Raw genomic sequence first — 12012 nt, 5'->3', positions numbered from 1 at the left:
TTCCAACCCAAGCTATTCTATGATTCTATCATTCTAAAATGAGGTGGTTACTGGGAGACTGTTTCATCACCTGCTGACCACACTGCCATCACTGAGGTATAGATTTTATCCAGGGTCCTTACCAGAAGAACTCACAGGATAACGGATTACAGTCAGATACTGATCCAGAACAGGAATATGTCACCCTATGACATTCAAGCAAGGAAATGACATTGGTATGTGGTGGAAAAAAAGTAGTCTACTGGCAAATTACTTACTCTGGGGATGATTCCGGGGTTAAATTAGACATCTCCTCTGGTGTAGGTACTGCCCATGCACAGCCAGCCAAAGAGAGGGAGGGAGAAAAGAAATTCATGATTCAGTACACCTTCCATTTTCTGCCTGTATATCGATGAAACAATTCCGACCTCTTGCATATCCCCACTGCCTCTGCAGACTAGTTCTGACATTTGAACATTGGTCATATGTCTCTAGATCACTGTATCTAATCAAGTGCTGCATTTCAACGCCCACCCTACCCTTCCTTAAATCATTATATAATCTTGCACTAGCTCCAATGGTTTCTGGTTCAGACCCAAACACTGTGGCAATTTGGTTGCTTTACAATTGTTTCAAAGCTCAGTTGGATGCAGCTCAGTCACTGCTGCAATTCTCCGCAGTTCTCTGACCATCTCAGAGACAATGTCCCTGACCATCACAGTTCAAAATCTAACTCTTCCATGGCTGTAATCCTCCTTTCCCATGGGATCACATCCCAGTACCCTGTAAAACCACAGGGTGTGGGGATAGCTGCTGATGACACCTGAGGGTAATGCACGTGACTTTGGGTGCCCTTTGCCTGAATGCAAAAAGCCACCTGGAGCTTGAAGAAGAAAATATTGCACGTCTCAACACTCTAGAGACTTTGAAAACTGAAATAGGCCAGCAGATATGAATCCACCAATTGTATTGAGGAGATTTTTTCACCAATTACCAAAGGAGGTAAAAAAAGCATTAACCAAGATCAAACAAGCTGTGCTTCAGAAGGGCAATTTCAGCCTATTGCCACCGGCTATCTTTTTTCAGCAGAAGGCTCCGCCTGTGGCTACAGAGAGGCAGCGGAGTACAGCCACGGGGGAAACGGCAGAGCTCTAGGTTCGCTGACAAAACGAGTGGAGAAGCTGAAGATAAAGTTTTCTTATGTTCTAAGAGCCACAACAGGGATAGGAAGAGCTGTATGGCTAGAGCGTGACAAGGGCTCAGGAGATGCTGTTGGAGCTGGTGCAGTGGCATGACAGAGCCTGCTCACACGTGCCTTGGGCTAGGGCTGGCTGACACTATCACTCTCATTTTCAATATCAATATTCAGTTCTCAGTACATGAAATGTGCAGAGCCACAGAGAGATATCAACCTGCTGCTGAATGTCTGCCCAAATCAGAACCACCCTGTACGTCTGGGCGAGTACTCACCTTGCAATTTCCGGCGATGGAAGCGCGGAGACCCCAGGAAACTGTTCTTGATTGAGTTGAGCCGTGTCCTCCATGGCATTCCTCCGATGCTGGGGCTGGATGGTGGTGTTGGGTTGGGTGTGCCTGCTGGGCTCTCCTTTGGCGTATGGACAGGTGTCCCCTTGGGGGTAGGGAGGGGACTTCCCCTTGGAGAGGGGTGAGGGGTGACCTGTATGATGGGGATAGATTTGGTGCTTGGGTCAGTACTAGAAGGGAGCAATCTAACAGGAGACATAGGGTTGGTCTGCACTTTAGGAACAGCCAGCTGTGGGTTAAAGCCGGCAGCAGGCGAGCGGCCCTGAGCATTCTGCACAGCGGTGTTCTGGGAAGAGGGGGCGCTGGTATTGCTGGTAGGAAGTGGGTTGGATTTAGTAGACTGGAGTGGTTTTTCGGCCAATTTGCTCTTGGATGGCAAAGTCTGCGTCTTTGGGTTGGGCTGAAGTGCTGGCTTTGGTTGGAGTACATGTCCAGGCCTGGAGGCGTTCCTACAAGCATCAGGGTCCAAGGAGACTTGGGGTCGGGGAGAGAAAGGGAGGTCGGAGGTCTGAGGGGGGATGAAGAACTTTCTGATAGGCTACGAGACAGACGCAGAGTGTCCATGCACATCAAAAACAGTGAAATACGCATAGAGCGGGCGAGCAGAGAAAGGAAAGTCAGAATAAAATCCATCCGAGTCACAAAGATGCACCATGTCACACGGAGACACGAGAGATGGAGGTGAAGGGGTAGTGGGGGGGAGGGATTTTGCAAAGAAACAAAAACGAACAAACAAACAAAAAACAAAAAAAAGACATGCAGTTAGCTGGGAACACAGCATAATCAACAACAGCAGCAGCGGCAGCAGCAAGAACAACAGTGTCATAACAGGCTTCATCATATTAACCAACCACGTGTCAGCAAAGGAAAACAACAGAAAGAAAAGTAAAATAAAGGAAAAGTGAAAAAAAAAAAAACAAAATGAAAGAAAGTAACCAAGAAAAAAGAAGAGAGAAACGCCGTCTCTCTGGGATTGTTCTGATTGCCCTGCAGTGAGAGAAGCACGATGCTGTAGGGAGGTGAGGAAGGGGAAGAAGAACCACTCAAGCCACAGACAAATTGAGATGTGCCAAGAATGGGACCGCCTCTTTCAGCTCCAAGTGCCCATATGCAAACCCAGCAGAGATGAAACTCAAAACAGGTGTGCGATACACACGGAGTGGTAGGCGATACACACAGGTTACTGCACACACCAGTCAGAACCTCTTTCCTTCCTCTTTACCCCCGACTCTGGCTAACGCACAGCCTGGTTGCAGCCACCCATTGCAGAAAGAGGGGGAAAAGGGAGAGCGATGCCACGTGGGCGTCCACTCTCCTCCCCTGGCCTGGAAGGTTAAACCGCTCAGCATTCACTTGGAGGCTTCGGAGCACACACCACCACGAGAAAAATAGGAACTCAGGTTGGTGTTTGATTTGCAAACGGCTACAGCAAAAACTTCAGAGAGGCCTGGAAAATTTGTTTATCTGGGAAGAGATGATACTTCCCATCAGACTTTACGCTTCTCCTCATCGCATCGAAGGATAACTTCATAATCGGAATTTCTGTCATAAAGTCACAGCAATATTTGCCATTAAGTCCCATTGCTATGGGAGGTGGGGTGAGCCATTGTTTTATAAGACACATTTTAAAAAGAAAAAGACAGCCAAAGTTCATAATCTATCACTGAGTTATCAAAATGGGATTATGAATTTTTTTTGTCCCCAAACAAGAACATTTACACATTAGAGGCATTTTGGGAAACCATTCATATGTTGACAGCAAATAGCAATACACAGACTTGGGAGGATAGAAGCCTTTTAAAGGGACATTAGCAAGCTAAAAATCACATTTAAAACAAAACAAATGTCCTTACAAAAGATTGCTGTTAATGCCTTAAATTACAACTACTGGCAGAATTGTAAAAACAGAAATCACTACTCAAGATCTTTAGCTTTGGTCTACACTCAGATTCTGATTTCCATAAATTATTACCTATTACAAATTATTTATCACCATTATTATTATTATTATTATTATTATTATCTACTCTTAACACCTAAAAGCTGTAATCAAGCACTGTCCAGACTTACCACGTACACGTAACCATGCCTCAAATCTCAGTCCCAGGTAAGCACACTCACTAGTGAGTTTACTTTCTGAGTTTGATGGATTATATTGCCTTATTTTAAAAATGCAGAAATGTATTTAAGACTTAATTCCTAAAATTGTTTGCATCAAAGTTTTGTAATTACTTTAAAGAACTTACGGTTAGGCCACCAAAATTAAAAGAAAATTACTACATCATTTGTATTATTATTAGGATTGTAAAGTTAAACTAAAGTCTGCCATGTTGGTAAATTCTGATTACCAATGAGAAAGGAAGGGGAAAAGATGAGGAAAGTGGTTAATTTATGGAAATCACTATCAGCTTTTGACTATTAACCATTTGCAAATGACACCAATGGATAAAAGTCAAAGACTGTTGATGGCAAATGTTTCCTTGCAATTTTTGTATCTTATGTGTATGATGGTTTGATAAACAAATTTGAAAGAAATAAAGTCAAATTCAACTCCCACTTAAGCCATTAAGAATCTGAAGGGGACCCTTAATTACTGCATTTTTAATAATGAAATAAAGAACACGATTAGGTCTACATTTCAGCTGGTGCAATAGGGAACACCATTAGCAAGATCTTGTGAGATTTAAGAACTCTTAGTTGCTGTTGAATTCAATTCTTCATAGAACTGAATCTAAGCAGCACATACAGTGAAATGTCTATTTGCTTTTTAAAGTATGTTCTCTTTCAATAATCTAATGTGCTTTTAGAAGCATAGGTAAGGATGTTTAAAAAAAAAATGATTTTTCTTCCAACATTTCCTTTTAAGCCTCAAATTTGACCTGCCTTAATATCGTTATGATCTGCTGAAAATGCCATCTGGTTGCTAAATCCCTTTGAAGACTATTTAATCAACTGCCTATTAAGTAATAATGGTAAGATACAGCAACTATGGAAGAGATCTTGTCATCCTTATTCTTTGATGTAGTCCTACTGCGATGTCAGAAATTGATCCCAAGAGATCAATTAATGAGATCAAGATTTAGGTTTGCTGCACTGGATGCTTATTTTGTGCACAAAACTGTTTCCGTGCTCTTTTTCAGTACATTTTGCAGTGGCATAAGAGTTCTCAGTCCTCTGTTTCGTTCCACTGACATCCAGGAGTCCCAGCGCAGAAAGAAGGAAATGGATCTTCACTGGTTCCTGGCACGTTAAAGATGCAGAGGAGACCACAAACACATTTATGCCAGTTGCAAAACAGGGTAACAACTGATAGGAACCCAGAATATGTTTCAGAAAATAGTTCAATCAAGCAAGGAGTTGGAAGCTTTACTAGCCTATAAACTTACACCCGACAGTGTGTCTTTATGCACAAGAATTACCCACAGCGTCACTGGGGAATTACAGTTTTAAATACTTGGAATGCTGATGTTATCTTCATATACCCAAGAGTAGCTCCACAGGTGTATCCAAACCCTAACACATGGAATATATCCATTTCCAATGGGGGATGGAATCTTTTCATGAAAAGTATGTAGAAATCCTCCAAAGACTCTGGGCCAGACAATTAGGTAGCATGGATTGCCATAGCCCTACGGACTTCTTGATGTGGTCTAGGCTTTTGTAAGGACTGCAGTCTTGAAGTGACTAAGCTGACCTTGTCAGACACTAGGAATACTCACTCTTATCCCTAAAGAAGTTACCAAGGAGCGGGAGGCCTCTGTTATTGCACTTAGAAGTGTAATAACTTTGCAACAGACGTACTATCAAGCATGTTTTATACTTGCTGAGAATCAGTATTAGTTGAGAATCAGTATTTAGTTGACTGTATATTGAATAAGGGCATGTGAATGTACCTTATTTATAGGGGTTTGAGTGCTCTTTTCTCATCTTAATTAGTCAACTTCTTACTTTCCTTTTAAATTTGCTAGCCCTCAAATTGGTATAATTTGTTTTCTCTGACTTTCTAATAGAAGCTATTCTGAGGCAAACAGAATCAAGCTGGTTGTAACCGGCACGGTTTGGTGCTCTGCTGTGACCCGATTGAAGGTAGCTGTGAGCTGGTTCCCGATATTTGGTCTGACACCATGCCGAATACAGACCTCAGCTGGATATGGCAGTGTTTAGTCATAGCAACGTTATTTTATGTGCTCATGAGACTGAAAAAGGGCAGGGGCACAGTAAGATCCCTGCTAACAGTGCAGGGAACACGTATGAGAAATTCTCTGCTTGCATTTGTAAATAACATTTCCCTCACCACCCATGAAAATTTACAAGCTGCCAAGGAAAAACAAAACATCCCAGCTAAGAGCCACAGCTCTGCAGCAACAGATGTCAAAAAGCATCAAGCACGTGTGAGTGAATTGGACCAACAGATCTTGAAGCAGCACGACTTACCCTTGGACTGCTGAGAGGACTGGTGGAGAGCCCAGACGACGCTCCGCTGATTGACCGAGACCTGAACGGACACAATAAGGAAAACAGCCCTCAGAAAACTTGGACAAGTAATAACCCTGAACACCAGCCACCACAGGCACAGGCATGAAGTGAGGGAGGAGGAGGGAGGCTGTCACTGGAAAAGCACATGACTCTTTCTTTTCACTACTGTCACGATTTTCAATTCTCCCACCCTCAGAACAAAGAAATGCTGTTGCTCAGGGAGGATACTATAATCCCTTTTCATTAAGGGAGCTGCTACCTTCTTTTTGGTCATCCAGCACATGGAAGCTACTACGTCTGACCTGCGCAAGCTGAACTGCTGAATTCAAAAAGGACTGTCAAGACATTCATGTTGGTGCTGAGAATTCTCTTCTGCGCAGTGCTGGTGGACACAGAATGAGACGTTCTCTGTCACGAGCAACGTGGAAAAGCACCATGTGTACAAGGCACAAAGATAGGGGATTCTTCCAGATATTAAGAAAAAAAAACAAGTCTCCATGACCCAAGCACACAATCATTTCCTATGTGATGTCTTCCCACTGAAATCAAAGCTCACGTTGGCTTAACCCTTTCCAGCTTCTCACTAATGGATTTCACATCTCTGCTCTCCAGTAAGATTTCCAGCTGTTGCATTAAACAAGCCAGGTCTTCTCTATGGATAACGAGTTCTGCTGTTCTTGATGACTTTACTAGTATCAAGATAACAGCCCGGGTGCCCTCCAAAAGAGGCCAGTCAAGGGAGAGTAAACTGTCCTATTGCTGACAAGGTCACAATGCTCTTATGCTCTCCAGCAAAGGCCACCTACGAAAATGTCAGCTGTAGACAATAAAACGTACAAATGTGCTATGCTAAATGTGCTGAAAGGGCAGACAGGCCAAATGCACAAACATTTCAGCAGCAGAAGTCTTCAGGAGGAGGGCTGCCCAGCAGGAAAAAAACCACCTCCATGTGATTGTAAATGAGTTAAGCCCCAGAGGCAGCTGCTTTCTATCCTTTTTAAATAGAAAGAAAGTTGTCTTGAAGACTGACACATCTTACAGGAGAGGACTTGGCTAAGAACCTAGTTATTCAACAACCACCATGCAACATGTCAATATAGCAAACCTACCAAGGTTTCACCTATAGTAAGAGCCATGAAAGCAATTACTTGCCTTCAGGTAACAAACACGAAAAGGTGAAATCCTGTTGATGCTTGGAAAACAGAGTGCATGTGTGTATGCGTATACATATGTGTCTATGTGTGTGTACACATATATATATTTAAAATTGATATAGGTCAGACAGTTAATGTCAGCTTATACAAAAGAGAATATAAAAAATATTTAGACCATAAACTGTCTCAGTTTACTCTCTTCTACTGTTATAGAAGAATAAAACAAAAAAATCAGTTTCTAAAATGGTCTTGCAGACATATATTACTAAATAAATTTGAGTATTAGAATTATTAAAAAATATGTGAACTGCAAAAGAGGAAATATTTCCAAGGAAAGAGTAAGTAAGCTACAACTGAACACAATGGCAGGTCCTGTTCTCTCTATTTGTATCATCTTCAGAAACTACTCACTGACGGTTTTCTTTGTATCTCATTGCAGTTTGTCCGTCACAGTGAGTAGGTGAAACCCAGAAGCCCAGTCTCAGCGTGCTTTCTTGCCAGATTAAATCTAAATTTGCACCATGAAAATCTGGGGCACTCATTCTATGCAGAAACTCCTCACTTCTGTTTTTCCTTGTACCCTGCTGCACTCTGCCCATCATAGTACAGCAGTCAAGAACTAGCAGCTCAGTTCTTGGCATTCTTTTGCACTTAGATTAAACCTAAATTTGTACCATGAAGATCTGGGGCACTCATAATGGTTTATGCAAAGTAATTTTAAGGGGAGAACCATCTGCTCCACTTTTGAAAGGCCACTTTATGTACCTCTCCTATAACTAAAGCAGCTGAGTGCAACACAGATGTGTCGGGCATATGGGAAGTCCATTTAGCTAAAATCTACCTTGTATGAGTCATCAGGAAAAGCTTCTTCCAAACCATAAATTACAAGAGGAGCCTATAGATTATCTTGGACAAATGTGGAAGGCATTTAGGTGCCCAGAGATGCAGTTAAACACCTACTTAGGAGTTAAACTCCCACTAGGAGCTGTTCCCACCAGCTCTTAATTGTGATGGGACAGTCCTCTCTGACACTCACCTGAATTCCAGGATACTTGATTAAAAGATCCAATCTGCTATTTCCTCTTTGCAATCAGGTGTTTCCAACAGTCCTGAATTCTCCCCTCCCAACCCCATTGCCTCCTATTTTTTTATGAAAATGATCACACGCACGGAGGGCAAAACACGGCAGGCCCCCCCTCCCAACTCCCAGTTCCTTATTGGAAGCAATATTTGAAAAAGAGTTGTTGTCTACTGTGTTTTCATCCAGCCTAGGAGCCTGAGGTAGGGGACAGAAGAGAGAGTTAGTGTGAAATCCTCCTGGAAATGCATTCAGTATCCACATGATTGCTATCGAACAAGCTTTATTTCTGCTGCTGATTTACATGCAAAATATGTAAGAAGTAAAGTAGGCCCTATAGCAAGTTTTAATTTGCCCACACTGGAAATTGTATATAGGAGCAGTGGAAAGAGTTTAAAGAATCCTGGGTTAATTTTAAGTGTTGAAAGGAGAGCTGTACTTTTTCAAAACTTTTCCCCTTTACAAGAGAGTGCTGGTATGGGATATGACACCCAGACTGAGGAGATCTTCCTTGCACCTTCTTCAATTTAATAAATCTCCCATAATTTATCTTTACAAATGGGACATAGTTCCCAAGGTGGCTATAAAAACCCACTACAGTGGCAGGTTCTATACTCCAGTACAAAAATTCTAACAAGCAAAAATGACATATTTGTCCCTCCCATCAAGATCCTCAAAGCTGGGAAATGCTAGAATTCAGTTTTTAAAAAAAAACCCACATGCACTGCTCCTGTATCTCAGAGTCAGGTGGACAGAACTGGGACAGGGCCAAAAGAAAGTAATGAAAATGTTGCATTATGCTGAAATGCTGTAACGAAAGAACAGAGAAAATTTAAATTTTTATCCCTCTCACCAGAAAATGAAAGTATGAGGCCCTACAGGCAGCACATTAGTATGGCAGACCCAGGATGATCTTATTTGCGGAAAGGAGAAAAATATGACATCATCTTATCTCTATGGCTATGAACTAAGTTTATTTAGTGGGAAGTATCTATTAGTGAGTAACCTCCTAAGAGTCTCTACAGGCATTAAATGTCATTGGAAGTATTAAATCTATAATTATTCCAATAACTTAATACTAAATGCAACAATCTAGGAAACTACGAACATTGTGTGTGACTCATTGTGCTCTGTGTTTTGCATTGCTGTATGCTTGGGCACTAACTCAATGGAAACCATCAAAAAATTGTTGAAAATACAAGCAGAAAAGTTAATGCAGTTGCTCAGATAAAGAGCATTCCCTCAAACACAATTGCCAGATTTAGAGACATAAGAAGAGATTCTTTAGTCCCTTCCAAGAGACATAGTTGTTTTGCCAAGCCTGGAGGGAGGAATTAAAAAAAAAACGTAAGGGAGCTAGACCCAAGGTTTAGGAGGGGGAAGATGCAGAGGGCAGTCTAAACATAAGGTGGGCACTGGGACCATCGCAGGCTATTCCTCCCATCTCATAGATTGACAATAATCGGGAGACATTTGAGCTATGAAAAAGAGAGGCCATGGACTGAAACGAAATGTGCATGTGTGGGCTGTAGTTTGTAGATGTGATGATTTTGTACCTTATTCAATCTATTTGATACTTCCAAGTATCAAAGTTAAAAGGTCCTCTGTTTAAAATAATTTTTTACTCATTTTAGCCAGCTGTTGTCAAAGGGGAAGCCATGCGAGGCCCAATTCATGTTAGACCAGTGGTCTCTTACTGGTGAAACTGCAAGGAGGAGGAGCTGGAATCCAGTTTCCAGCTGGTTTTAGAGAACTGCAGAATTTCTTGAGAGCTGTAAGAGGTGAAGGGCTGAGGCCTCACACTGCTGAGGTGTAGGCAGAGAGAAATACAAGAAGGAAAAGCACAGCTGATCTGGTAACCGTACTACACGTATAGCACATGTACAGAGCACCTCTATGTAGCCCTTCACTCATTGATTTTCAAGTACTTTAACCAGTGCATCTGCTAGTACACACCAGTAGAGTATAAAGGCTTCACAGCCAGCATTAAACATTTGGGTCAGATTTGGCATTTGTTTCTTTTTTGAATAATCATCTCACAGAAATTTTTCTTACAATTAAAAGGGAGTTTGGTACCTTGTTGCAGTCCCAGCAGAACTTGCTTTCATAGCACAGTTTTACCAGGATGCTGGTCAAGCTGGAGCCATGCTTCCAAGAAGGGGAGCCTGCAGCATGCATGCAGCGTGCAGTAATGCATCAGACTTGTGTCCCTGGGTGAAATGCCTTAGAAATTTTGAATTGGTTTGATTCCATGCGTAGTTTTGAAAGTCATTCCCAAAACATCCAGCCAACCTCTTATTTGCTTCAAGCATAAATTGGGTGGAATTTGATACTCCTCTTTACCTGCTCACTCAAATAAAACCAAAAAATTCTAAACTGTATTTCAGGGTATGAGACCCCAGGAAATGACCTGAATTAATATGCAATAGGTGAGCAGTCAGGCATCGTGTTTTACAACATTTCATCACTGTTACTCTTGGGTGTCCAAAAGATACAAGCTGTGCTTCCTTGCTCCCTGATCTAGGGAATACGAATAGAATACCCTTGATGCTCCACTGTCTTACAGTCCCAACCATGCAAATAATACTAACTGTAACACCTCTTACTGGGAATACTTATGCTTAAGACAGAAGGTCTACTCATGGTAATAACGGCTTATAAGATGAAGCCTTACGAAGAGTACAGAGAAAGGACCGCAGGTGTTGGTAACACCTCTTCTTCCTTTCAGCGCACAGAGGGTGATGTTAAACAGCACCACCTTCCTTAATTGGCCAATTATACTAAAGTTCCATTTATAAATGGTTTAGAAAGAATTCATAAATAGTAAAGCATGCTACAAACATGAGAAGTAAATGTTACTGGTGCTAATTAGCTTTCTCAATATGTACCCTCTCAATAAGCTTTTGCTGTAGTCTGTAGTGATCTATTACAATGTTTTTATTAAAACTTTTATTAATAAAATATTCTCCTTCTGTTAAGTACTTATAAATGGAACTTTAATTTGAAGTGTGACTGCATCCCTAGTTGTACCTATATCCTCTTTATTGAAAATAAAGAGCTTTGAAGATGTATCTGTCTCTAGGGCCATCTGTTCACCCCTTAAGAAAACATATACTAAAAAGAGAGGGAATACCCAGCATTTTTTTAACAACACGGATGGGATTCAGCTTCATCTTAAAAAAAAGAAGAAAAAAGGACAAATTAGGATCAAAATTAACTGGAGGGTTCCAAACAGATACAAAAAGCACTAACGGAGAACGGGGTTTCATTCTCAGAAGGTGTCCTGGTACCTGCACAGTGTCTGAGGATAGTCCTCTGTGCCCACAGACATTGAAACATAGAGACAAACAAGAGAACAAAAAAGAACCCAAAAGTAAATTATATGGAGTGTGACTCCAACATAAAAGCACACAAACACACACAAAAGCACCAAAAATGCTTCTTCCCACATCTCTCTCTCTCTCTCCCTGCTGTAAAGCCTCATCCACTGAAGTATATCAGCCTATATTGTATTTGTAAAGTGCAAATGAAAAGTTTCTCTACAAGATACAACAGGTCCCGCAACAGGAATAATCCAAAACTAGAGCTTACCCCAACGGATCAGCACTCGCCATCCTCGGAAAGGGAAAATGAAGAGAGGGGGAGAGAGAGAAAGAAAGAGAGAGGGATGTGGAGGCAGGTGGAGAAAAGAGTAGGAAAAGCAGAGTGAAATACTGTTCGGAGAACTGCACGGTCATAATTATTGCCACCGGTGCCTATGTCTTCAGAGACCAGGAACAC

General features: G+C 41.7%; 1 protein-coding gene across 1 annotated transcript in view; it reads right to left on the bottom strand.

The window, feature by feature from the left end:
• Positions 1-257: 257 nt before the first annotated feature.
• Positions 258-12012, bottom strand: part of LOC104079492 (serine/threonine-protein kinase BRSK2) — a gene marked incomplete at both ends in the record, with an annotated part of 64755 nt that continues 53000 nt past the window's right edge. The window contains 3 exons of the mRNA XM_009581543.1: positions 258-306; positions 1450-1657; positions 5959-6019. Coding sequence (XP_009579838.1) covers positions 258-306; positions 1450-1657; positions 5959-6019 — 318 coding nt within the window. The remainder of the gene's footprint in view (positions 307-1449; positions 1658-5958; positions 6020-12012) is intronic.

This window comes from Fulmarus glacialis, unplaced genomic scaffold, assembly GCF_000690835.1.
Source record: "Fulmarus glacialis isolate BGI_N327 unplaced genomic scaffold, ASM69083v1 scaffold11877, whole genome shotgun sequence".
In the NCBI taxonomy this organism is placed as follows: Eukaryota; Metazoa; Chordata; class Aves; order Procellariiformes; family Procellariidae; genus Fulmarus; species Fulmarus glacialis.
The sequence above is the reverse complement of the archived record's forward strand: the minus strand, read 5'-3'. Positions and strand labels throughout refer to the sequence as shown.